This window comes from Culex pipiens, chromosome 2 (assembly GCF_016801865.2).
Source record: "Culex pipiens pallens isolate TS chromosome 2, TS_CPP_V2, whole genome shotgun sequence".
Taxonomy (NCBI): Eukaryota; Metazoa; Arthropoda; class Insecta; order Diptera; family Culicidae; genus Culex; species Culex pipiens.
Window position 1 is genome coordinate 137,683,248 of NC_068938.1, and position 27,743 is coordinate 137,710,990.

At 39.4% G+C, this 27,743-nt stretch overlaps 3 protein-coding genes across 3 annotated transcripts in view; all 3 read left to right on the forward strand.

The window, feature by feature from the left end:
* LOC120419607 (zinc finger protein 91-like) overlaps positions 1-24,931 on the forward strand; it is a 30,362-nt gene extending 5,431 nt beyond the window's left edge. Inside the window, exons 2-8 of the mRNA XM_039582347.2 lie at positions 812-2,337; positions 2,392-2,768; positions 17,197-17,515; positions 18,575-18,947; positions 20,724-20,845; positions 22,852-24,468; positions 24,527-24,931. Of these exons, the coding sequence (XP_039438281.1) occupies positions 831-2,337; positions 2,392-2,768; positions 17,197-17,515; positions 18,575-18,947; positions 20,724-20,845; positions 22,852-24,468; positions 24,527-24,888 (4,677 nt within the window). The 5' untranslated portion in view covers positions 812-830 and the 3' untranslated portion in view covers positions 24,889-24,931. The remainder of the gene's footprint in view (positions 1-811; positions 2,338-2,391; positions 2,769-17,196; positions 17,516-18,574; positions 18,948-20,723; positions 20,846-22,851; positions 24,469-24,526) is intronic.
* On the forward strand, positions 16,839-19,024 carry LOC120419610 (zinc finger protein 250-like). Its single transcript, XM_039582350.2, has 3 exons — positions 16,839-16,910; positions 17,157-18,511; positions 18,575-19,024. Exons 2-3 carry the CDS (start codon positions 17,191-17,193, stop codon positions 18,949-18,951), a joined length of 1,698 nt encoding a protein of 565 aa, XP_039438284.1. The 5' UTR covers positions 16,839-16,910; positions 17,157-17,190; the 3' UTR covers positions 18,952-19,024.
* A 323-nt stretch (positions 24,932-25,254) lies between the features above and the next one.
* Positions 25,255-27,653, forward strand: LOC120419605 (zinc finger protein ZFP2-like). The gene is made up of 3 exons (XM_039582344.2): positions 25,255-25,397; positions 25,698-27,185; positions 27,242-27,653. The coding sequence occupies exons 2-3, from the start codon at positions 25,709-25,711 to the stop codon at positions 27,613-27,615; spliced, it is 1,851 nt and encodes a 616-aa protein (XP_039438278.1). The 5' UTR covers positions 25,255-25,397; positions 25,698-25,708; the 3' UTR covers positions 27,616-27,653.
* The last annotated feature ends 90 nt before the right edge of the window (positions 27,654-27,743 follow it).

Sequence of the window (27,743 nt, forward strand, 5' to 3'; positions counted from 1 at the left end):
ATTTATAACATACAAGCTCTTCCCGGCAAACTTCGTCTTGCCCTTTTTTGGTTTCCTGACGTTTCTTACTTGTTTGCTAATTCAGAATCGGTTCCAGAGTGGCCAAAGTTTTCACTTTTTGGCGTAAGAACCTTCCTTGAACTTATACGAACCCAACGCAACAAAGAGCGCCTCGATCCGACGTTCCGTGTTCAACTGATTCGCGTTCGAACAAAACCATCGAAATTTTTTTATATATATATGCATTTTTTGGAAATTCAATAAATTATATTTATAACATAAAAATCATGCCATCTTGAAACGGTTCTTTCAAAAGACCGAAGTTTAAAAAAGAACCGCGGTTCTTTTTTTGTGAGCCACGGTTCGTTCGTTCTTTTCAGTGAACCGGCTCTTTGAGCGGCTCGCTCTTTTTTGCCCACCTCTAATAGAAATCAAAACTTACAACGAAACAAAAACTTTTGCAATAATAAACACAGAAAGTTTTTAAAAATTCTGAAGATTTTTAAATAAACCCAAACATGTTGAAAATTATTCTAAACGCAGGGGAATGCATTTTGAATTGTTTTCAGCTAATTTTCCATTGAAATTTCGAAGTTTTTTTGAGAAAAATTTTTTTTTTGCCCTCTGATTTTTCGGGCAGATTTTGAAGGAAGGGGAGACAAAAACTTTTAAAAATATTTGTACGAGCCTTATAAATGTAAAATGAATGTTTATTTTTATCATGCAATTGACACACTTTATTTAACATATAAAAATATTATATGTCTGTATGGCGTCAGAAATCAATACGTTTGCTGAATTATCTTTGTAGCCTAAAATTTCTGAATAAAATGAAGACCGAATTCAACGAAATAGTAAACCCGGCGACGCTGTGCCGAGTTTGCATGGCCACCGAAGAAGATCATTTCTCGAACCTGTACGAGGAATCCCCATCCAGTCAGCCGCCCATCAGCTTGCACGAAATGCTGCAGGTGATTTGCGCTCCGGTATTTACCAGTTCCGACTCGAGCGGCGTGCCGGAAATGCCAACCAGAGTTTGCAACGTGTGCCGGGATGCCATTATTGCGGCCTTCAACCTGCACCAGCAGTGCATCGAAAGTGATCGACGGTTGGGTGAGCTACTGACGTTTGAAAAGGAATTTGACTTTCCAAAGAGCAACGAGGAACTCGAAGATTTTCCCACTACGGTGGTTGTAAACGAGGTTGTGATGCCAACGGAGGACGCGGGGGACGTTTCGAAAACTTGCTCAGAGTGTGGCAAGGCATTTTCACGGAGATTTACCTTGCTAAGGCATCAAAGGAATGGAGTGTGCCCAGGAAAGAGCAACGATACGAATCCCAAAGATCCTCTGTTTGATGAGTGCAGGCTGCCTAAAAATTGCCTCGTTTGCGATAGGGAATTTGATAGTCAATTAACATTAGATAAGCACCTGCAAAGCGGGTATTGCCCGAATAAACGTAAGAAGAGGTTTGTAGGAGACGGAACATCAAACTCAATAAGAGATTCAAAAACGTGTGCCCAATGCGGAAAGGTATTTGCGAGGAGATACACCCTTTTTAGGCACAAGCGAACCGGCTCTTGTGCAGGAACGGATCCAAAAATGTTCCCGTGTCGGTTGTGCGACAAGGCTTTCAATACGCCCAACGCGTTGCAAGGTCACCGTAGAAAGTGTCATGGCTCTAACGCTGACAGTGTAATTTCGGCACCGGAAGCAGAATTCTGCAGCGAAGACAAGATGGCGTCAGAAGAAAGGAAGGCCGATGAGGTGACTGTTGGTCCTTCAATGAGTAGTGAGAACATGGTGATGATCAAAGTCGAGGCACAGGACCTGATGGATGAAAATGGACATGAGAACCGAAGTTTCAACTCTGCAGAAAACACAACAGTGAAAACAGAAGACGAGCAAGCTGCACAACGAGTCACGGCGGGTACGAAAACATGCTCGGTTTGCTCGGAAACGGTTGAAGACATTGCAAAATTGAAAATTCACATGAGAAGTTGCCATCAGTTGTACTTGTGCGAGATATGTAGTGCAGTTTTCCTTACACGTCATGTTCTCTGGTATCATACACTGAAGCATAAAGAGCCAAATGTGACTTGCCCTGTATGTGGGAAGAAACTATCAAGCAAGTATAATCTAGAGCTGCACATGCTGAGGCACACTGGAAAAAAGATGCACGCCTGTGAGTTATGTTCGATGCGGTTTACCACTTCTGGAGCGAAAGCTGCCCACTTGCGAATCCACAAGAAAGAGCGGCCGTTTGTGTGCGACATCTGTGGAAAAAGAGTAGTATCAAAAGCGTCGCTAGCTAAACACGTGAAGGAGATCCACGAAAGTAAGCAAACATCCCAAGTTTAAACAAAAATAAGAAACAATGACTCCATTTCAGATATAAGACGCTTCGTGTGCTCGGTGTGCACTCGAAGGTTCACCACCAAATCCCACCTGTCCTGCCACATGCTGACTCACACGAAGGAAAAGCCTTACAAATGCAAGCTCTGCCCGCAGGCCTACTCGCAGACCACCGACCTGGTGAGGCACGTTTCCCGCGCCCACTGGAGCGGTAAGCCGTACCCTTGTGACCGGTGCGATGAGTCCTTCCGGCTGATTGAGGGCCTGCGAGAGCACTACCGAGTGCACGTTCAGTCTGGCGAAGGTTTGAGTGAGATGGCAGAGGTGCGGTTCAACAGCATGACCATTATGGACAAGCTTTTTGCCAAGATTAAGCAACAACGAGCTGAAGAAAGTGGAAATCTGGATTCATGCTAAAGCAGGTGGTTCGTGTAAGATTCAATAAATAGAAACGTCAAACGTACAAATTTTAGCGGATACATGAAATTGCGGACAAAAATTTGTAAATGATTGTTCCGAGGTTTTGTTTCTTGTTTATTTTCTAAAATAAATCAATCAGGCTTCTAAGGCAATAAATGTTTATTTAGTCACAATCCGGGATATTTGGCAACTTAAAGTTCAATCGAAGCTCAAACTAATGTGATCAACTGAATTTTCACTTTGCATTTGCTTACTTTACTTTACTTTTACTACTCGTACAACCTCCGGGTCATGAGCTGTCTCCAGATGCGCTGCCACTGAACTCGGTCTTGGGCTGCTACTCTCCAATTCCGACTCGGAACTCCCACACTTCTCAGATCTTCCTCCACTTGGTCTAACCACCTCGCACGTTGCGCCCCCCTCCGCCGCGTTCCAGCCGGCTCCGAATTAAACACCAACTTCACCGGATTGATAGTCTGGTTCGGTTGGCGCGCATCCAGCGCGTCTAGCATTCTCGCGACGTGTCCGGCCCACCGGATTCGGCCAGCCTTGGCGACCTTCCGAATACTTGGCTTGCCGTAGAGTTGCGCCAGCTCGTGGTTCATCCTTCTCCTCCATACGGTGTTCTCACGCACGCCGCCAAAGATCGTCCTAAGCACTCGCCGTTCAAAAACTTCAAGCGCTTGCAAGTCCTCTTCGAGCATCGTCCACGTCTCGTGCCCGTAGAGGACGACGGGTCTTATCAGCGTTTCGTACATGGTGCACTTTGTACGCCGGGAAAGATGACCAGACCGTAGGGTCTTGTGGAGTCCATAGTAGGCACGACTACCGGTGATGATGCGCCTCCGAATTTCCCTGCTGCAGTTGTTGTCCGACGTCACCAACGATCCGAGGTAAACAAACTCCTCCACAACCTCGAACTCGTCGCCGTCGATCGTCACGCTCGGTCCTATGCGAGTCCTGAGGGACTCGGTTCCTCCTGCCAGCAGATACTTTGTCTTCGCCACATTCACCTTCAATCCAACCTTATCCGCTTCCCGCTTCAATTCGGTGTACCGCCTGGCCACCTCCTCGAACGTTCTGCCGACAATGTCCATGTCGTCGGCATAGCAGATGAACTGGCTGGATCGGTTGATAATCGTGCCCCGCATGTTGAAGCCCGCCCGCCTCATAACACCTTCAAGCCCAATGTTGAAACAGAGGCCGGAGATACCGTCGCCTTGTCGCAGTCCCTTGCGCGATTCGATCGGGTCGGACATCGCTCCCGAAATCTTCACGCTGCACCGTGCCCCGTCCATCGTCGATTTCACCAGTCTGATCAGCTTCCCGGGAAAGCCGTTCTCGTACATGATCTTCCATAGCTCTTCGCGATCGACCGAGTCGTACGCGGCTTTGAAATCGATGAACAGGTGGTGCGTCGGGATCTGGTACTCGCGACATTTTTGGAGGATTTGGCGCAGCAAAAAGATTTGGTCCGTCGTCGATTTCCCCTCCACAAAACCGGCTTGGTACGGCCCTACGAAATCCTTTGCTCGCTCCGACAGACGACAGAAGATGATCTGAGACAGCACTTTGTAGGCCGCGTTGAGAATAGTGATGGCTCGATAGTTCTCACATTCCAACTTGTCCCCCTTCTTGTAGATCGGGCATATTACTCCCTCTTTCCACTCCTCCGGTAGCTGTTCTGTGTCCCAGACCTTGACTATCAGCCGGTGTAGACAGGCCGCCAGCTTGTCCGGGCCCATCTTGATGAGTTCAGCACCGATACCATCCTTACCCGCTGCTTTGTTGTTCTTCAGCTTCTTGATGGCATCCTTAACCTCCCTCATCGTGGGTGCTGGCTCGTCCTCGCCGTCCAACATACCGCTGACGTCGTTTCCCCCGTCGCCCTGGTACTCCGCCTCTGGGCCGTTCAGGTGCTCGTCGAAGTGCTGCTTCCACCTTTCGATCACCTCACGCTCGTCCGTCAAGATGCCTCCGTCCTTATCCCGGCACATTTCGGCTCGCGGCATGAAGCCAGTCCGGGATTGGCTAAGTTTCTTGTAGAACTTACGCGTTTCGTTGGAGCGATACAGCTGTTCCATGTCCTGGCACTCCAACTCTTCCAGGCGGCGCTTCTTGTCCCGAAAGAGATGGGTTTGCTGTCTTCGCAACTGTTTGTACGACTCCTTGTTCCCACGGGTGTTGTGCAGCAGCCACTTGTCCCGCGCTGCTTTCTTCTCGTCCCAAATCGCCTGACATTCCTCGTCGAACCAGCCGTTCCGTCGAACTCGGTCCACGTACCCGATGGCGCTCGATGCCGCTGCGTTGATGGCTGCTTCCATATGGCTCCAGCAGGCCTCCAGAGGGGCTTCGGCGAGCTCACCCTCGTCAGGCAACGCAGCTTCGAGTTCCCGCGCGTACTGGGTAGCGACCTCAGGATCCTTGAGTCGCTCCAGGTTATACCGCTGCGGGCGACGGTACCGGATCTTGTTGACCTCGGACAGGCGTTGGCGCAGCTTTGCCACCACCAGGTAGTGGTCCGAGTCGATGTCCGCGCCACGGTAGGTTCTGACGTCGATTATGTCCGAGAAGTGCCGACCATCGATGAGAACATGGTCGATTTGCGTCTCCGTGTTGTTTGGTGATCTCCAGGTGTACTTGTATAGGGGGGTGTGCTGGAAGAAGGTACTACGTATGGCCATGTTTCGGGAGGTAGCGAAGTCGATGAGTCGTAGGCCGTTCTCGTTCGTCTGCTGGTGGGCGCTGAACCTCCCAATAACCGGTCTAAACTCCTCCTCCTGGCCAACTTGAGCGTTCAAGTCACCGATGACAATCTTGACGTCGTGTTTTGGACACTTCCTGTACTCGCGGTCAAGAAGCTCGTAGAAAGCGTCCTTGTCATCGGCGTCGCTTCCCATGTGCGGGCTGTGCACGTTGATGATGCTCAGGTTGAAGAATCGGCCCTTGATTCTCAACCGGCACATTCTGTCGTTGACTGGCCACCAACCAATCACGCGCTTCGCCATTTCGCCCAGCACTATAAAGGCTGTCCCCAGCTCACGTGTATTGCCGCCGCTCCAATACATAGTGTAGTCACCGTACTCCCGGTGGTCCTTCCCCTCCCAGCACACCTCCTGCAGCGCCACGACTTCGAGACCGCGGACCCGCAATTCGTTGGAAAGAATGCGGTCGCTCCCATCGAAGTTGAGAGACCTGCAGTTCCACGTCCCGAGTTTCCAATCCCTGGATCCCCGAAAATCGGGTCGGCGATTGGATCGGCTCGCATCTGGAGCTCTTTGCATTTGCATTGGACAGATTTCTGACTGGGACAGAAACCGAGGTCAGTGTAACATTTTTTTATGGGGTCAAATGGCAAAAACTGCTCGAATCTGGCATTTGATCAAAACTTTGCCAACTTTTCAACTGAGTGTAATATCTGCTCGAAATAGTTTTGACAGTTGCTGGTTTCCAAAACAAGAAGTGAAGTTGGCGAAACCTCGGACGAAACAGAAGTTTTTTTTGTGAAACTTAATTTTCCGGGAAATTAGATTCAGGACATGCACGGAAAACCGGCATTAGTCTTTAAAGACTTATTTTTAGCCTTTTTTGAAGTTCGGTCAGTATTGTCAGAAAAAGGCCTAAAAATTAGTCTTTTTTTGGGCCTAAATTTTAGGCTTTTTTTAGAACTTAGTGCAAAACTTAGAAAAAGACTAAATTTAAGGCTTTTCTGTACTACAAAACTTTGGTTCACGATTTGACATGTCAAATCAGAATTTTTTGATCCAGGTCGGTTGTTGTTGGTGCGTGTTGGAGTGCGAGAGAAATTCGACCAGGTTGGCCAGGTGCAAGGTAAGTTGTGGTGCCTTATCTACCGGAAGAACCGGTTCAAGTAAACGAGCTAGCGGATAAGTGTTTCCGCGGTGGATAGCGGTCCACCAGTAAAGGAGGAAGAGGAGGCGGATTAAAAGCCGGGTGTTGAATTCCCGGGAGTTGAATTCAACACCCGGCTTAATCCGCCGTGGCGCATCGTTGCCTGCTGGAGGAGGTGAATTTTGAGTGCGGTAAAAGACGACGGAAAGTGGCAACCTAGCCAGGAGGATTTTGGCCAGCTAGGTAAGTTGAGGTGCCGTTTTTTGATGGAAGGTTCCGGCCGGAGTGTGAGATGCCGAATCGGAGTTTTTTCGGATTGCTTGTGTGTGCGGTAGAAAAGGACGCCTTTTTCATGACGGAAGACGGGAGGAAAACAGGTTTGTCAATCCGCCGGAGTGGTCCGCGGGAAGATGCTGTTAGTGGTCCAGCGGCGAGTGGAAGAGGAAAAGGCGGACGGGATGCATATTCAACTCGACGTGATCGCGCCGTGTTCTTGACGGAAGACGGGAGGAGCTTCGGTTAGTAAATCCGTCGGAGTGGGCCGCGGAAAGATGCAGGTGGAGTTCTAGAGGGGGTTTGAAGCGGTGTTTCGAAGAGTTTTTTTTTAGGTTGCCGCGGCCGAAGTAAATGTTTTGGAATGCAGGTGGGAAAAAATAGGACGCAATTTTGAAAATTTGCGTGTGTTTTTGTGTGTGTTAAAAACATTTAAAAATTCAAAAAATCTAAAATTCTAAAAATTCAAAAATTTAAGAATTTAAAAATTAAAAAAATCAGAAATTCAAAAATTCTAAAATTTAAAAAATTCAAAAATTCAAAAAATCAAAATTCAAAAATTTAAAAAATTCAGAAATTCTAAAAATCATAAAATCCAAAATTCTAAAATTTTAAAAATCAAAAATTCAAACATTCAAAATTTCAAAATTCAAAGAATTTAATATTTAAAAATTTAAAAATTCAAAATTTCAAAATTCAAAGATTTTAGAATTCTAAAATTCTAAAATTTTAAAAATCAAAAATTCAAACGTTCAAAATTTCAAAATTCAAAGAATTTAATATTTAAAAATTTAAAAATTCAAAATTCAAAGATTTTAGAATTCTAAAATTCTAAAATTTTAAAATTCTAAAATGCTAAAATTCTAAAATTCTAAAATTCTAAAATTCTAAAATTCTAAAATTCTAAAATTCTAAAATTCTAAAATTCTAAAATTCTAAAATTCTAAAATTTTAAAATTCTAAAATTCTAAAATTCAAAAATTCAAAAATTCTAAAATTCTAAAATTCCAAATACTAAAATTCTAAAATTCTAAAATTCTAAAATTCTAAAATTCTAAAATTCTAAAATTCTAAAATTCTAAAATTCTAAAATTCTAAAATTCTAAAATTCTAAAATTCTAAAATTCTAAAATTCTAAAATTCTAAAATTCTAAAATTTTAAAATTCTAAAATTTCTTAAATTCTAAAATTCTAAAATTCTAAAATTCTAAAATTCTAAAATTCTAAAATTCTAAAATTCTAAAATTCTAAAATTCTTAAATTCTAAAATTCTAAAATTCTAAAATTCTAAAATTCTAAAATTCTAAAATTCTAAAATTCTAAAATTTTAAAATTCTTAAATTCTTAAATTCTTAAATTCTTAAATTCTTAAATTCTTAAATTCTTAAATTCTTAAATTCTTAAATTCTTAAATTCTTAAATTCTTAAATTCTTAAATTCTTAAATTCTTAAATTCTTAAATTCTTAAATTCTTAAATTCTTAAATTCTTAAATTCTTAAATTCTTAAATTCTTAAATTCTTAAATTCTTAAATTCTTAAATTCTTAAATTCTTAAATTCTTAAATTCTTAAATTCTTAAATTCTTAAATTCTTAAATTCTTAAATTCTTAAATTCTTAAATTCTTAAATTCTTAAATTCTTAAATTCTTAAATTCTTAAATTCTTAAATTCTTAAATTCTTAAATTCTTAAATTCTTAAATTCTTAAATTCTTAACTTCTTAAATTCTTAAATTCTTAAATTCTTAAATTCTTAAATTCTTAAATTCTTAAATTCTTAAATTCTTAAATTCTTAAATTCTTAAATTCTTAAATTCTTAAATTCTTAAATTCTTAAATTCTTAAATTCTTAAATTCTTAAATTCTTAAATTCTTAAATTCTTAAATTCTTAAATTCTTAAATTCTTAAATTCTTAAATTCTTAAATTCTTAAATTCTTAAATTCTTAAATTCTTAAATTCTTAAATTCTTAAATTCTTAAATTCTTAAATTCTTAAATTCTTTTCTTAAATTCTTAAATTCTTAAATTCTTAAATTCTCAAATTCTTAAATTCTAAAATTCTAAAATTCTAAAATTCTAAAATTCTAAAATTCTAAAATTCTAAAATTCTAAAATTCTTAAATTCTAAAATTCTAAAATTCTTAAATTCTTAAATTCTTAAATTCTTAAATTCTTAAATTCTTAAATTCTTAAATTCTTAAATTCTTAAATTCTTAAATTCTTAAATTCTTAAATTCTTAAATTCTTAAATTCTTAAATTCTTAAATTCTTAAATTCTTAAATTCTTAAATTCTAAAATTCTAAAATTCTAAAATTCTAAAATTCTAAAATTCTTAAATTCTTAAATTCTTAAATTCTTAAATTCTTAAATTCTTAAATTCTTAAATTCTTAAATTCTTAAATTCTTAAATTCTTAAATTCTTAAATTCTTAAATTCTTAAATTCTTAAATTCTTAAATTCTTAAATTCTTAAATTCTTAAATTCTTAAATTCTTAAATTCTTAAATTCTTAAATTCTTAAATTCTTAAATTCTTAAATTCTTAAATTCTTAAATTCTTAAATTCTTAAATTCTTAAATTCTTAAATTCTTAAATTCTTAAATTCTTAAATTTTTAAATTTTTAAATTCTTAAATTCTTAAATTCTTGAAATGTCTTTAAAATCGAACGCAAATCCAGTTCTGAGATAAACTCCTCAATGAAATCACCCAATTTTTAAATAACTATCAAACTCTCACAACTCATCTTCAAAATATTGATTTTTTTAATTTTCAGGTTAAATCTAAACGCATCCGTGAATCTGTCGTTTTCCGAAACTACCAAATTACCGAATAAAAACATTTTTTATAAATATTTAAATAATATATAACAATATTTTATTTTATACCCTTTATTCCCGCCATTTTTATCCCCTAGGCTTTTCAGGCATAAAATAAGTATTCCGCCATCTTGGATTTTGTCCGCTTTGACCCCTGCCATTTCCTGCAAAAGCCTAAAAATTAGTCTTTTAAACCTATAAATAAGTCTTTTTAGGCCTAAAAATAAGTCTTAATCAAGTTCCGCCATCTTGGATTATGTCCGCTTTGACCCCTGCCATTTCCTGCAAAAGCCTAAAAATTAGTCTTTTAAACCTATAAATAAGTCTTTTTAGGCCTAAAAATAAGTCTTAATCAAGTTCCGCCATCTTGGATTATGTCCGCTTTGACCCCTGCCATTTCCTGCAAAAGCCTAAAAATTAGTCTTTTAAACCTATAAATAAGTCTTTTTAGGCCTAAAAATAAGTCTTAATCAAGTTCCGCCATCTTGGATTATGTCCGCTTTGACCCCTGCCATTACCTGCAAAAGCCTAAAAATTAGTCTTTTAAACCTATAAATAAGTCTTTTTAGGCCTAAAAATAAGTCTTAATTAAGTTCCGCCATCTTGGATTATGTCCACATTGACCCCTGCCATTTCCTGCAAAAGCCTAAAAATTAGTCTTTTAAACCTATAAATAAGTCTTTTTAGGCCTAAAAATAAGTCTTAATCAAGTTCCGCCATCTTGGATTATGTCCGATCTGATCCCCTCGCATTCTCGAAAAAGACTAAAATTTAGGCTTTTTGACGATAACATAAAGCCTAAAATTTAGGCTTTTTCGTACTAAAACGAAACTAGTCTTTTTAAGACTAACCCATCATTAGGCTTAAAAAGACTTAACACGGTTAGGTTCGATAAAGCCTAATTTTAAGTCTTAAAAGACTAATGTCGGCTTTGCGTGTGGCAACTAGGACATTAGGTCTATTCCCGTACTTGCAGAATTGCAGAATTTCTGCAGGATCTGCAGAATTCTGCAGCCAGCATAAGTCACTTTTTTGTAGCACGTTCCCGTACTTTTCAGCTCGCTCTCTTCAACTCTCTCTTTTGCAGAAGTTCTGCAAGGAGAGAAGCGGCAAATCTTTTGCCTGGGTAGCGCGTTCCAGTACTTTTTCTGCAATATTGCACACAGTTGAGTGGATTTACTCAAATTGGGTACCGTGGGTGTATCCCATTTGGCATAAAGCCATTTGGCATAATGCCGTTTGGCATAACGCCGTTTGGCATAATGCCGTTTGGCATAATGGACGTTTGGCATAACGGTCATTTGGCATAATGGCCATTTGGCATAATGGTCATTTGGCATAATGATATTAAATTTTCAAAATTATTTCAATTCCATAGACTGGGATCAATCGGCACAACAGTTTGAATGAGGACAGCAGTTTTTAGTACATTTTAAAGCTTGACATTTAGAAAACGATGCGCTTTTTTTAAAGTTACAGAATTTATAACACCGCCGCTGGAAATTTCAACTTTTTCTTCAAGCTCTTCTGGCAGCTGCTTGCCAACTAAGAATTTTGGCTCGAGCCTCGAGTCGATCTGGTTCGAGATCGAGCCTGAATCGAGTCGAGGCTCAAGCAAAATTCTAAGTGGTTGGTTACATGAGAGTAGCCTGCCTCAATCTTTTCTGCAGTAGCAGCAAGTGCTGCCAGAAGAGCATAAAGAAAAAGTTGAAGATTTCATCGGTGATGTTATAAATTCTGTAACATTCTTAATATTTGACAAATCTTTTCGCACTCTTCTTTTCCCTGGTTGTTCCCTGGATCAAGAACTATGAGCTCGTGAGGTTGAACAATTCAAAAATCATTAAGGAACTCAAAACTCAAAACCAAAACGCACCGATTATACGGGTTTAAATCCCATTTAAATTTTAAAGTCAAAGCGCCAGGTCCTGTCACAACCAATCAAGCTCATATTTGGGATTCGGGCTTAGAACATCCAGGGGATCTTGCCCTGAAATGCCCGCAAAATTCACCCATTTTGTTACATCCTACCTACACATACTCATTACAAGGTGAATATTAATTTTATCAGCAAGTGGCGCTACTTCCATTCAAATATACACAAAAGTGAGATTTTTATTTGAAATGTAAAGCATTCCACTTTGTCATATAGCTTTGGATCTAACCCAAAAAAGCTGCGGGTAATTTTTTCTGAACTCTCAACTGCTGACTCAAGGTTTATATTTCCTTTAAAGAAAGGGACACTTTCTAGACTTGTGACAACTGCTTAAAAAAGTTGATTTTTTCTTCTAAAGTTGAATTTTCTTCATTAAACAGGGGATAATGCGCTTCAGCGGTGGACACAACTCAAGCGAGTTTTCCCTTCTTTTAAAAATATTCACCTATATCATCAGTCAAAGAGTTTTCTCTTCTTTAACCCTTTCAGGCCTGAATTTTGAAAAAAAAATAGTTAATGGTGGGAAATGATTCTTATGACCATACGAAATTTATAGGGTAGTTTTGGAAATTTTGATTTTTGGGTCATATATATGACCCATCAGGCTTAAGGAGTGGCCGTGGCTGACTGGTTACGGTGTTCGCTTTGTAAGCGAATGGTCCTGGGTTCGATTCCCATCTGCTCCCAACGAGAAAGTACAGGAAATATAAATCTTGAAACTCTGAACATGAACGAAAAATCAAAGTCGCTCGAGTCGGGGTTCGATCCCCCGTCCTTTGGATCGGTAAGCAAAAATGCTAACCACTAGGCCATCGCGACTTGGTGATCTATAACTGGAATTAGAAATACTGTTACTACTATATACGCGCTGGGTCCTTGTCCATTTGACAAGGGTTCGGAAGTTCTTAATAACGTTTGAATCCGATTGGTGCAAACGTTCTTCAGGGCGGGGCTTGTCGAAAAAGCTGAAGTACCTCGCGCTCGGCTAGCCAGCGTAGAAATGGGTCACCGAAGCTCGGCAGAGTTAACACCTTCCAAATGCCTATGCGAGTTATTTGCATGTATAAAATGTAGATCTAAAAATACATGGAAACAACTCAATTTGTAAGAAGCGGCCGCGTGGTCCCGTTTGGTTGGTTGCACACACACATATATGACCCATCAGGCCAGAAATCAGCAGTCAAGAGAGTTTTCCCTTCTTTAAAGAAGGGAAAATTCAACCCATGTTAGTAGTTATCTCATGTCAAAGAAAGTTTTCACTTCTTCAAAGAGAGGTAAATTCAACTTGTGTCAGCAGTTATCACAAGTGAGGAGAATTTTCTTGATTGGAGAGAAAATTCAAACATATAGGGATAATTCAACTCGTAGCCATCACAAGTTAAGCGAATTTTCCATAATTTAAAGAAGGAAAAATTTAACTGGTGTCAGTAGTCATCACAGATCAGTGAGTTTTTCCCTTCTTTAAATAATGGAAATTCTCTTTACTTGTGATAACTACTAACACGAGTTGAATTATCCCTATATGTTTGAATTTTCTCTGCATTAAAGATGGGAAAATTTTCTTGACTTGTGATAACTGCTGACACAAGTTAAATTTACCTTTCTTTGAAGAAGTGAAAACTTTCTTTGACTTGAGATAACTACTAACATGAGTTAAATTTTTCCTTCTTTAAAGAAGGGAAAACTCTCTTGACTGCTGATATAGGTGAATATTTTTTAAAAAGAAGGAAAAACTCGCTTGAGTTGTGACCACAGCTGAAGCGCATTTTTCCCTGTTTAATGAAGAAAATTCAGCTTTAGAAGGAAAATTCAACTTTTTTTAGCACACAGAAAATAAATTATGGTAATATTCATCAGGAAATGGTGACCGATTTTGTGTCAAAAAAAAATTTGCATCAGAAGTTGGTGAATATTCATCAGTTTCTGATGAATATTTATCAGGTTCACATTTTTACAAATGTTTTGGGTAATATTACTCAAAAAAGAGGTCATATTCAACCAACCAATATCTCCGGATCAAATTTTAGGAAGCAGTGAGGAAGGTAGCAACCATATAGGTGGATTAAGTTATTTTTTTTAAATCGTTGAAATTTCTCTAAGTCGGGATAACCAAATACTTTGAAAAACGATTCAATCGACAAATTTCGGTGAATTTCAATCCAGTTTCATTTTAATAACACTTATTTTTCAGTCTTGTTATTTTTCAAAAGCTTCAAGAACTTCAAGCACAGGCCGTTCATCAATGAGAAATGCATTTGATGTGGTGAAGAATATCACTAAGACCAACATGGAATCATCAGGTGAGTAGATTTGGCTGTTGCATATGGATCATTTCCGTTTTTTCACTAACTGCAACTGCTGCACTAAAAATGGTATGAAAATACCAAATTTTGGTATTACTTGTGCAAATACCAGCGACCAAATGTGCCCTTGGTTGCCCAGTAATAGCTGGTAAAATACCATGAAATCATACCAAAATCATGTATGTGGAAGACCACAGAAATACCAAAATCTGATTTTCCAAGGGCGCGGGAATACCTTAAAATAAAACCATGGCAATACCAAGTTTGTCGTAAGCCTAAAAAGTGTTCCTTTCTTTAATGGAAATATTAACCTGTATAAATGTCGAACATATTTGGCTCAATGGCTTAAAAAAGCCCTTGGAAATATATTCAGCATGTGGAGCAACGTTTTGAACAAACGTTTCAAGTTCTGGGCACCCATAGCCAGCAGTTTTTAAATTAAGCAAGAAAAAATCTTAAAGAAAGAAAAAATCAGCTTTCGCCGGCAGTTATCACAACCTAATATGATCTTCTTAAAGCAATTCCAATATTAAATTTATTTTGAAATTTTAACATCATTATGCCAAATGACCATTATGCCAAATGACCGTTATGCCAAACGTCCATTATGCCAAACGGCATTATGCCAAACGGCGTTATGCCAAACGGCATTATGCCAAATGGCGTTATGCCAAATGGGATACACCCGGGTACCGTAATCTGGGGTGAATCGGGACTACAGTCTGAATAGGGACAGCAGTTTCTAGAGCACTTAAAGCTTTTAAACTTGGAAATGGATGTACACATTTTGTTGGTCTGAGTCTGTTCTAACCGAAACCAACCAGAAGAATCAAAATATTGTGCTCCAACATGGTTAAAACTGCTGTCCCAATTCGCCCCATGTGTCCCGATTGACCCCAGTTTACGGTATTAAAGTTTTTTTTAATTATTTCAAAATATTTAAAAAAATGGGTGCCAAACAAGTAATTGAAACAAGTTAGCCTCTAGAAAAGGGAAATATTTTTTTTAGGCAGCACAACATTTTATTTAAAAAATCAAGGATGTATTATTTATTAAGTAACTAGAAATTGATTATGCTTAGGTAGAAATTATATATTAGAAACAACTCAAAACTTTTACATTAGGTAAACAATTTTACAAATGAGAGTGGCAGGTACGTTTAATAAATATGATTTAAAAAAAGACAAACAAAGGTTTAATATAGAAGGGACCAAAAATACATGTTTTAATAGCAGAATGTTTGAAAGATTATTCAGGATAACATAAATAAATTATGACTGGATGTCACATGAGAGAACAACGGTGACGCAGCGAAATTGGCAAATTGAAAAAAAATGAATCACAAACTCAAAAATTTTAAAACGATTAAGAAATCTGGGAATTAAGAAATCCATAATTAAAAATATAAAAAAAACGATATTTTCAAATTGATAACTTTAAAAAAACATAAATCAGATATTTAAGAATTTTAAAAATGCAAATAATTATATCAGAAAAATAATAAATCACAAATTCAAAGTTTAAAAATTCAAATAATTAAAAACTAAATATTTCAAAATGTTTAAAATTTCAAAAAATCTTAATTTTAAAAATTCAAAATAAATATAATAAAGGTCGAAAAAAAAATCGAAGTAAAAAACAAAAGTTTGAATATTTATGAGTGCAGAACACCATAAATTCAAAAGCTATGGTTAAAAATAATGAGATAGAAAATTAAAGAAATTAAACTTCAAAAATAAGTAAAATTAAAAAATCAAAAATTTTAAAACAAAAATATAAATAAAATAGAAACAGTCAAAATTTCCAATCTCTTAATTGTCTAAATTTATGTTTCTAACCTAAAATATTGTCCGTTTCTCTCGAAGGTACACGCCGCGCGGCATTTCAGAATGTGCCGCAGACATTGTTGCCAGCGATTTTCTACACTTTTGATGCAATAAAAAACATACCCGGCAACAATGCCATGCGATTCGAGGAAGAAGATCAACAAAAACAAAACGCGCAGTATGGGATTTGACAGCGCGCATTTGCCGAAAGTGCGGCGCTTAGTTTCAAGGCTGATTTGCCGCGTGTCTTTTTCGGGAATACGCGCAATATGACTCCAAAAAATGTGTATTTTTTATGATTCAAGATGGCGAAGAAATTAAGAATTTAATAATTTAAGAATTTAGGAATTTAAGAATTTAAAAATTGAAGAATTTCAGAGTTTCAGAATTTCAGAATTTTAATTTCGACAAAATTACATCATTTTTTTTGGTTCATATAAGAATACAAATTGGTAGCGCCGTTGAAGGTACTATTTATGATTTGCCAATTAAATTTACCTATTATTTTAACACACATATTAAGTATCTTCAAAATCAATTTATGATCAAAAATAATTTCTAAACAAATATTTATTTGAAATTATTAAACTCAAAGGAAATGTGTCTTATAAAAGTTTTTAAAAACTATTTGTTTTTAAAGTACATTTTTTGTTGGGGTACTAGCCGTGCTGTAACACTATGGCTTAAGTTTTATGAGGTAAAAATATTAACACTAAAAAAATCGCTTTATCATTTACTTGAATGAACTAAGCCTGAAATCGTTATCATAAAAAAAAAATCGTTCGCAATAAAACCAGACATAAAAAACAACCCCAAAATCATTCATTATTACAAATAATAATAAAATGCTTGATTTCACCCAACTTGCAAATTTTACGTAAGCGTATACTCAACATCCACCACACCAAATTGCAGTAACTTTTCAACAAGAAAGAGAAGAGAGGGCTTGCAGAAAAGTACGGGAACGGTTTTGCTGCAACTTCTACTCTCTCATTGCAGAAGTTCTGCCTGAGAGAAAAGTTACTTTTGTTGCAGAAAAGTACGGGAACGCTCTGCTGCCGTTTTTGTGCAGAATTGCAGAATTCTGCAGTACGGGAATAGACCTATTGTTAGCGGGCGTACGTTGTAGGTATTTTTTCTATTTCCTCTTCACAAGTATTTGTCATATTAGAGCTCTTCAATGCTCCTAAGATACAGCCCAGTAAAAATGTCAGTTTGTTGTAAGGCCAACATCGCCCAGACGTTCACAATGTTGCCCAATGTCAATCGCTTGATATCAGTTGGAACGTGGGTCTGATGTAGGAATTTGGCACAGCTAAATTTAATGGGGTTACGTTAAGTTTTGCTTAAAATTGCATTTTTTTTTTCTTTTCAGCGTAAACCTGAATGCTTGACTAGGACAAAGCACTATGCAGCACAATAATTTGGTTCCGGACACGACGGCACTGTGCCGAGGTTGTATGACGCCTAAAGAAGGAAACTGCACGAATCTGTACGATTCCTGTTCGCTTCCTGCTGGTCAGCCCAGCTTACACGAAATGCTTAAAATTATTTGTGTTCCGGTTTTTGGCGAATCCGAAGCAGATGATCCACCCGGAATGCCGACGGACGTATGTTCAAGTTGTCGACACGCCATCGTAGCGGCCTTTCACCTGCACCAGATGTGCGTCGAAACGGATCGTCGATTGGGCGAGTTGCTGGCATTGAGGTGGGAACTTGAGGGACCGGACGGAGGTGATCTACTGCAAGCATGCGATAGCATTGAAACAAACGTGGCTGACAAAAGGATAAAAGACCCTCTCTCGTGCAATGAACAGTTGGACATGATTAAAGATGAACCGCTGGACTTGATGGATGAAAACGAGGAAGACTGCGATGAACCGAATCCTGCAGAGAACAAAGAGGGGGAAGCTGTTAAAACAAATTCAGAAAAGCTACATCATTGCGAAATTTGCAACCAATCGTTTACAAGGATGAGTGCAAAAGTCACTCACATCTCATTTCGTCATCCTGATGTAGGTGACCCGAGGGGGCCTTTCACGTGTGACTTGTGCGGAGAAACTTTTGCATTCCGCGGACCGATGCGGTTGCACAGAGTCTCGCACCTCGGAGAAGTCGTTTGTACCTGTGGTCGTTCTTTTTCGAGTAAAAAAACCTTCAACGCACATATTGATGCCGGAACATGCACGGGAGCCCAGGAAAAAGAATGTAAACTGTGCAACAAAACTTTTCGAACACTTTATAGTGCCGTAAATCATCGCAGAATGGTGCACGCAGAGCAGATAAAAACGCTGCCGGAACTTTACTGTGATATATGTAACAAGCCTTTCCATGGTCGACGCGTATTAACACAACACAAAAGAACAGAGCATGCAAAGGTAACTGCAACTACAACGCAGAAGAAAATGTACGAATGTGCAATTTGTAGAGAAACATTTGATACATTATCAGCTAGAGGTAATCACCGTAAAAAACACAAAGGCTTTTATAAATGCTCAATTTGTGATAAAGTTTTCATGAATAAACATGGTTTGAAGGGCCATATGGTCAGGCACTCAGGGGTCAAGCCATTTGCGTGCGATCAGTGCCCAATGCGATTTTTTATGCGAATTGAACTAAATGAACACATGCTCACGCATACGAGGGCAAAGGATCACACCTGTGAAATTTGTGGAAGCAGGTTTTCGAAGGAATATTCAATGATTAAACACATCAGATTCGTCCACGAGGGTGAGTAATGTGGGTACATATTCGTTCAAAAGAAATTAGCTTACATGTCTCTTCATATTGCAGGCCAACGTCCTCACGAGTGTTCGGTGTGTGGATTCAAGTTCTCCATCCTATCGCAGCTCAAACGTCACATGCTAACTCACACGAAAGAAAAGCCACATAAATGCCAGCTGTGCCCCCAAGCCTACGCCCAGACCAACGATCTGGTCAAGCACGCGGCTCGTGTGCACGGCATTGACAAACCATATCAATGCGATCGGTGCGACGAGGGCTTCCGGTTGTTAACGGATCTGCGACAGCACTACCGGGTGCACGTGCAATCGACGGAGGGTGGAGCCGACCAGATGGACGAGGTGCGATTTACCACTGTGGCGATTCTGCAGAGAGCGTTCTCGAAAGACAAACAACAGCAGGCTGAGGGAAATGACAAATTGGAGTGATTCATGGCCAAGTTCATGACTTTGATTTTAAAATGTCAAATTTGTTGAAAAATAAAATGATTGGTTTATCATATACCATGTCCTTGGTCGAAATCGACATAAAACTGAAATGAAAATTAGCTTCAGGTTTTACTATAGATAGTTGATTTCAGATGAAAACGCTTTTTACAAGCTGTAATAGGAGGCAAAAGTGCTGACATTCCAACATTAGGTGCCTGATGAAATTACAGGCTGTGAATTGGCATATTAGCACTTTGGCGTCCTATAACAGCTCGTAAAAATCGTTTTCATCTGAAATCAAGTAATAAATGGCTTAATGGAAATTAGCTATAGAACAGTTCTCTACGGAATCGGTCTTTTTTCTTTAATTTTAATTTTTGTATTTTTTAATCCGGCTGAAACTTTTTTGGTGCCTTCGGTATGCCCAAAGAAGCCATTTTGCATCATTAGTTTGTCCATATAATTTTCCATAAAAATTTGGCAGCTGTCCATACAAAAATGATGTATGAAAATTCAAAAATCTGTATCTTTTGAAGGAATTTTTTGATCGATTTGGTGTCTTCGGCAAAGTTGTAGGTATGGATATGGACTACACTGAAAAAAAAATGATACACGGTAAAAAAAAATTGGTGATTTTTAATTTAACTTTTTGTCACTAAAACTTGATTTGCAAAAAAACACTATTTTTAATTTTTTTCATTTTTTGATATGTTTTAGAGGACATAAAATGCCAACTTTTCAGAAATTTCCAGAATGGGCAAAAAATCTTTGACCGAGTTATAATTTTTTGAATCAATACAGATTTAAAAAAAAATCGAAATATTGGTCGCCAAAATTTTTCAACTTCATTTTTCGATGTAAAATCGAATTTGCAATCAAAAAGTACTTTAGTGAATTTTTGATAAACTGCACCGTTTTCAAGTTATAACCATTTTTAGGTAACTTTTTTGAAAATAGTCGCAGTTTTTCATTTTTTTAAATTAGTGCCCATGTTTGCCCACCTTTGAAAAAAATATTTTTGAAAAGCTGAGAAAATTTTCTATATTTTGCTTTATTGAACTTTGTTGATACGACCCATAGTTGCTGAGATATTGCCATGCAAATGTTAAAAAAAAAAGGAAAATTCATGTTTTCTAAGTCTCACCCAAACAACCCACCATTTTCTAATGTCGATATCTCAGCAACTATAAATCCGATTTACAATGTTAATATATGAAATATTCGTGAAATTTTCCGATCTTTTCGAAAAAAATACATTCATTAAATCAGGACTAACATTTCAAACGGGCCAAACATTCAATATTACGCCCATTTAAAATGTTAGTCTCGATTTAAAATTTTAGAAAATACTTTTTTCGGAAAGATCGGAAAATTTCACAAATGTTTCATGTTTTAACGTTGTGAATCGGATTTATAGTTGCTGAGATATCGACATTAGAAAATGGTGGGTTGTTTGGGTGAGACTTAGAAAACATGAATTCTCGATTAAATTTTCAAAAGGCCCTATCTGCATAGGAAACCCATGAGGGATAGGTTGTTTTGAAAATTTAATCTAGAATTTTCCTGTTTTCAAACCTTTGCATGGCAACATTTCAGCAACTAAGGGCCGTATCAACAAAATTCAGAAAAGCAAAATATAGAGAATTTTCTCAGCTTTTCAAAAATATTTTTTTCAAAGGTGGGCAGGGTAGGTAAACCATCACCATCGCACTATCATTGATGCATATTTCGGTGCGTTCCTCGTCTCTTAAAACTTCTCTTCTCTTTCGCAGCCGAGTGATGGTCGGCTTGCTATCGCGAATATCGAAAGCCCATCACATCGACGAGAAAAACCCTATCGCTGGCTCCGATGGAACTATCGTTCCAACCGGAGAGACACGCACACGAAATTGCTGTATACATACACTGGAGCTCACGCACACAAATGAACTCATTTCTACAGGGCTTACGGGCGAGAGAATTTCACGATTGCTCTTTCTCTTGCTTTTTGAGCGAGGGGACTGGCTGTGTGAGAGATTTTTTTCCGTCTTATGCTTCGGTATGTTCGTTGCTCGCTATTTCATCGGCGTCGTTTTCGCTTCGCTCTCTTGATGCAGTTTTGGGAGAACGCCGAAAATTTGATGATTTGAGCGAGGGACGATATCTAAAAGCCCTCGGCCATCGGCGAGGAAATGCGAAAATACCATCCCTGAAGGTGGGCAAACATGGGCACTAATTTAAAAAAATGAAAAACTGTGACTATTTTCAAAAAAGTTACCTAAAAATGGTTATAACTTGAAAACGGTGCAGTTTATCAAAAATTCACCTAAGTACTTTTTGATTGCAAATTCGATTTTACATCGAAAAATGAAGTTGAATTTTTTTTCGATTTTTTGAAAAAATCTGTATTGATTCAAAAAATCATAACTCGGTCAAAGATTTTTTGCCCATTCTGGAAATTTCTGAAAAGTTGGCATTTGATGTCCTCTAAAACATATAAAAAAAATAAAAAAAATAGTGTTTTTTTGCAAATCAAGTTTTAGTGACAAAAAGTTAAATAAAAAATCACCAAATTTTTTTTTACCGTGTATCATTTTTTTTCAGTGTAGTCCATATCCATACCTACAACTTTGCCCAAGACACCAAATCGATCAAAAAATTCCTTCAAAAGATACAGATTTTTGAATTTTTACATATCATTTTTGTATGGACAGCTGCCAAATTTGTATGGAAAATTATATGGACAAACTAATGATGCAAAATGGCTTCTTTGGGCATACCGAAGGCACCAAAAAAGTTTCAGCCGGATTAAAAAATACAAAAAAAAAATCGAATGACCGAAATCTCAGAGAATTGGGTCCTAAAATGAAGCTTAGATTGCTGATATTATTGTTTACAGCGATAAAGCTTATTTTTCTGAGTACAATGATTCTTTGTACGACCACAAAGAGTTTAAAAATGATTTTTAAATCAATTTTGAAAAATTTACCTCGTGGTCCTTCTTGACAGAAAAGCTCCTACTTGACAGCTCTTTCCAAGGGGACCATAGTTGATCCATCGAAAAAATGTTGTCTCGTCAACTTTTTTTTTACATTAAAATAAAAAAAAGTGATCAGACATGGTTTTTAAGCGTGTTTTTCGCTGTACATAAAAATTTACATAGGGCTTTACTGCCCATGTTCGCATGAATGTCCCATATGCAAAAACAGCAAGCTGAGAAAAACGCATTTGAAGTTTGTCCCATACATAAGCCTACGTGTAAAGTTTTTGCGAAAAAACTGGATTTCCTCCAGAGCTCACGATTTTGAACCAAACTGCATCAATAACTCAAAAACGATGAAAATGCATATGGGACATTTATGCGATCAGGGGCAGTTTAGGACCCTATTGCTCTATAAGGTTCTTCTGCCAAACATATGAGAAATTCCCCAACCTCGTCGGCTCGACATTTTTCAATGTGGGAAAAAAGGTGTGAGCCACACGATCATGATAAATCAATCATTTTTTAAATGGGTAATCTAAAAAAGGGTATACCTTCCATAAGCGTGTACAAACTACTCGAAAAACATTTTGACGTTTCAGTTGTTTTGTTGACAAATATTGCGAGTAGTTTCGGTAGTTCCTTTTTTTCAATCCAAATGTAACGGTTTCGTAAGATTGGTTGTTTCCACAGAAGAATCTTTCAAATTTTATGTGCAAAACAGTTTGAACTTTTTGTGAACTTGTGAGTATATTCTTAATAAAAGTTTCTAGCCGAATCTAGCAAAATCGCTTGCAAAGCTTTGCCTGTCAAAATTATCACCCAAACATCTAGCCAACGTCGAACCGACACTCGGTTCCACGACAGTGAGCGTTTGCTTGATACCAGCACGACAGTAGCGCCCTACATCTGGCGGTCTTATTAAATAACGTAAATTTCAGATCGCCACTTGCAAACAATCAAAATGAAATTTGATTTGTTCGCGGACACGAAGGCGCTGTGCCGGGTGTGCATGACGGCCACGGATGGGCATCGCACCGGCCTGTACGACGGAACTTCGCTTGTAGCCGGGCAGCCGAGTTTACATGGAATGCTGAAAGCCATTTGTGCGGCGGTATTTGATAAATCTGATGCTGACTATCCAACGGGATTGCCGACGCAGGTCTGCGCCAACTGTCGGAATGCTATCCTCGCGGCCTTCAAGCTGCACCAGACGTGCATCGAAACCGACCGCCGATTGGGCGAGCTGCTGGCGCTAAAGTGGGAGCTCCAGGATCTTGGGGGCGGTGGAGAATCCGGAGATCCGCTGAGGCCCATTAATGAGAAAGGAGAAATGGCGAACAAGAGCGTTGAACTGGGAGGGGATGGTACCGTTCAAATTGTAATTCATCCCGGACCTAATGATCAAAACAATGTCTCGTGCTCAATGAGTGAGAATGAAGGAAAGATTAAAGTAGAAGAACTGGACTTTATGGATGAAAGCGGAAACGATGGTCATGACTCTAGTAGTATTGACCAAGACGAAATGGCCGAAGAAGTTGACAATGAGATGGAAGTATGTGAAATTTGCTCTGAAAAATTCATTGAAACTTCGATCCTATGCACTCACATGACAAATAGGCATCAATTGTACATGTGCGATTTATGCCATCAAACGTTTGGATCGCAGTTCTGGCTATCGAAACATGAAACCCTGCATTCAAGGACTAGAAATCATCTAAATGTATATCCAGACCCCGTGTTTTGTTCCGAGTGTGGCCAAACGTTGCAAAACACCGCTAGGCTGCGCAAACATTTACGGACGAGATGTGCTAAGCTGAAAGCTTTATCGCTAACGAATAAGGAAGTTGCTATCAGAACCTGCAGAGTATGCGGTAAATTTCATCAATCTGTTCGTCGCCTGTTTGAGCATATGAAACAGGACCACCCGGGCAGAAACAAGTTGGGTTTGGTCGTTGTTAGGAAGCGGAACCAATGCAGTAAATGTCAGGAATCGTTTCCTACAAAATCAGCTCTAACAAAACATCGACAGGTCCACAATGCGCCTTTTAAATGTTCGATATGTGGTAAAGAGTTGCTCACTAAAGCAGCTCTCAAGGGCCACATCATAAGACACTCGGATGTTAAACCCCATTCTTGCGATTTGTGTCCGGTACGGTTTTACACGAACCAGGAGCTGAAAAGTCACATGTTACTGCACGCTAAACAACAGAATGCCATTAGAGAAATAAAGTTGCACAAGTGTAAAACTTGCAACGCATCCTTTCCTACGAAAGCAGCTCTAACGAAACATCGACCGACACACAACGTACCTAGCAACTGCTCGGTCTGTGGTAAAACGTTGCATTCCAGCGCGGCACTCAAGGTCCACATGATGAGACACGCTGATACTAAAGCACACTGTTGTGATTTGTGTCCGCTGCGGTTTTACACAAAAGGGGACTTGTACAATCACAAGGCATCTCACGTTCAACAACGGACTCACATTTGCGATATTTGTGGGTCGAAGTTTGCAAAGCAAAGTGCGCTGAAGAGACACGTTAAACTTGTCCATGAAGGTAAGATTATTTCCTGTTTTTCGAATTAATAAAATAACCCTTTCCCTCTTTTGCGCAGGCCTTCGCCCCTTTGAGTGCCAGATTTGTGGTTTCAAGCTGTTCACGTCGACGCAGCTGAAGCGCCACTTGCTTGGCCATTCGAAGGAAAAGCCCTACAAGTGCGAGCTGTGCACACAAGCCTTCGTCAAGACCGACGAGCTGGCCAATCACGTGGCTCGCAAACACCGGGGCGGCCTACCGTACCCTTGCGATCGCTGCGATGAGTCGTTCCGGTTGATGACGGAGCTGCGCCACCACTACCGGGTTCACGTTCAAGCTGGCGAACAGATCGATGAGATGCGGTTTACCGCGATGGCTACGTTGCAGCGAATATTCGCGAGGGATAAACAGAAGCTGGCTGAAGAAGGCAATGGTGCGTAATGATTAGAAATACAGTTTAATGTGAAGGATAAATGATCAAACTTATTCATTTGATGACAATTTAGCATTATAAAATCATAATTATGTTAAGTATATTCTGACCGACTTCTTTAATGTATTTCTTATGGGAGTACTGTCATTTCTACCACTCGAATTCGGTACTTTATCAGTATAACTTGTCGGTTTGACATTTTTGTATGAGGGAAGCAATAAACTCATTTTTTCTATGGGGTTGCAAAGTCGAGCACATTTTGCACGATCATGTCGAGTTAATCATATTTATTTTTTTGACGTAGGACTATGTCTTTTTTTTGTTTGGATACATGCATAACTCCTGCGAAGCGTGTAGCAACTGCTCGAATTGTATTCTGTCACATTCGAGTTTTTGCTTCTTTCCAAAACACAAACAGAAAATAAGATTGTTCAAAAATTTTAGATTTTACTGTCGGTTATTGTACAACTTTGTGCTTGAAACTCACCGAAAGAATTTTTCCCAGCACAAGTTACTGGTGAGTTATTCTAATATCTAATTTTTAGCATTATTGTTAAAGACTTTGAAAATGTCACTGGATTCTAGTGGTGGAAATGAAATTTTGCCCATAAGAAATACAAAGTAGTAAAAACTAAAAACTGCTCGAATGCCGGTGTTTGGTTGAGGTGAGGCCAACATCGGATTGACGTTTGGTTTGATGTCGTTCGTGTTTCGGTTGATCACTCAGCATCCACAAGCACTTCGTTGAAGAACGAAATCGCTTTGCAGAGTTGATTTATGACTGCTTGGTTAGAATAAAATGTGTAAATCGTTTCAGACCCAGTCACCATGCAGTTCGACCAAACTGGAGACACCGCTAAACTATGCCGAGTCTGTATGACGGCCAAGGAGGGTCATCGTACCGACCTCTACGTTACCACGTCGTTAGTATCCGGTCAGCCCAGCCTGTACGGAATGCTTAAAGCCGTCTGCGCCCCGGTGTTTGAGAAAACCGAAGCAGACCACCGTCCCGGAATGCCAACGAAGGTTTGCTCGATATGTCGGAATGCTATCCTAGCGGCCTTCAAGCTGCATCAAACGTGCATCGAAACCGATCGCCGGTTGGGGGAGTTGCTGGCGGTCAAGAGGGAACTTCAAGATCTGGAACATAACGATGGAACTGGAGATCCGTTGGGGTCCAACAGCAAGGAAATGCTGCGAGTTGGAATGTTGAACACGAGCGATGAAGTGGGTTGTGTTAAGACGGACGGAGAAACGCGACTTCTTAAGGAGGAGCAACCAAAAGAGGAGGAGGTAGATTCACTTCCGGAAGCTGAACATGTGGGTACGATAAAAGTTGAAGAGCTGAACTTGATGGAGGAAAATGACAATGACAACGATAATGCCTCTGATTGTGATGAGAACGAAGAACCTCTCGTTGAAGAAGATTCGAGCAAAACGACCTGTAAGATTTGCTCGAAATCTTTTAATAAAACTGCCATGCTGAGAAAGCACATGAGCATAAAGCACAAGAAAACAATCAAAAAATCCGTGAAATGTTCCTGTGGAAGAATTTTTAAAAGCGAAAAAAGATTTAATGAACACACCGCTTCCGGTACGTGCTCTGGAGAGATTGGTAGGAAGTGTAAATTATGTAATAAAATCTTCAAATCGGTTGACGTCATGGTTAGACATCGCAACTCGGTGCATTCAGAGCCCGTTGTATGTTCCGAGTGTGGTAAAACGATGGCGAACTTCAACAGCCTGCGGATGCACTTGCGGGTCGGATACTGTTCCAAGCAGAAAGATCAGCCCCCGACGGAAGCTATGCTTGCTGCCAGGACTTGCAAGGTTTGTGGTGAATTGCAGAAAACTCGTTTCGCAGTAAGTGGCCACATGAAGGTTGCGCATCCGGACCGTATGTTTCGTTGCGACATTTGCGGTAAGGAGTTTCAACTTCAAAGATATCTGGATCTGCACAAAGTATCGCATGGTCCTAAAACGTACCTTTGCCCAACTTGCAACGAAACCTTGCCCACAAAAGAAGCTCTCAAGAAGCATCGACGAACCCACAAAGCCCCCATCACGTGTAACGTTTGTGGAAAAGTTGTTGCAACCAATTATTCACTGTCCGTTCACATGGAGCGGCACGTAGGTCTCAAACCGTTCGCTTGTGACAATTGTCCGATGCGATTTTTCACGAAAGCGGAGATTAGAGGTCACATGCTAACGCACACCAAGAAGCAGGACCACGTGTGTGACCTCTGTGGATCCCGATTCACGACCAATCATTCACTGAAGAAGCATGTTATACATGTCCACGAAGGTATGTGATATTCTTGGTATATCCCTAACATTCCTATAAAACCAGTTACCTTCCAGGTCAGCGTCCCTTTCCGTGCTCGCTGTGCAGTTTAAAGTTTGCCCACGCAAACCAACTGCAGCGCCACATGTACACGCACACTGGGGAAAAACCCCACAAGTGTGAACTTTGCCCGCAGGCGTACGCCCAGACCAACGATCTGGTCAAGCACGTGGCCCGCGCCCACGGCGATGGCAATCCGTACCTTTGCGACCTGTGCGACGAGGGGTTCCGGCTGCTGACGGATCTGCGTCAGCACTACCGGGTGCACGTGCAATCGACGGAGGGCGGAGCCGACCAGATGGAGGAAGTGCGCTTCACCAGTGTAGCGATACTGAAGAGGGCGTTCGCTAAAGCTAAACAACGGCTAGGAATCGATAGCGGGCTGAATTGATGAATAAAATAAGTTTCTTGAAATTCTCTGATAGTGAACTTATGTGTTTTTTAACTGTTTGACATTCTTCTAGAATCACCTAGTAGTCGACTGCGTAGAGGATTACTCTGAGACTTTCATATTCAATT

Coding starts and splice junctions, on each gene's coding strand:
- LOC120419610 (XM_039582350.2), top strand. CDS start 17,191: ATGCAGCACAATAATTTGGTTCCGGACACGACGGCACTGTGCCGAGGT. Junction 18,512..18,574: donor CATCAGATTCGTCCACGAGG/GTGAGTAATGTG, acceptor TTCATATTGCAG/GCCAACGTCCTCACGAGTGT.
- LOC120419605 (XM_039582344.2), top strand. CDS start 25,709: ATGCAGTTCGACCAAACTGGAGACACCGCTAAACTATGCCGAGTCTGT. Junction 27,186..27,241: donor TGTTATACATGTCCACGAAG/GTATGTGATATT, acceptor GTTACCTTCCAG/GTCAGCGTCCCTTTCCGTGC.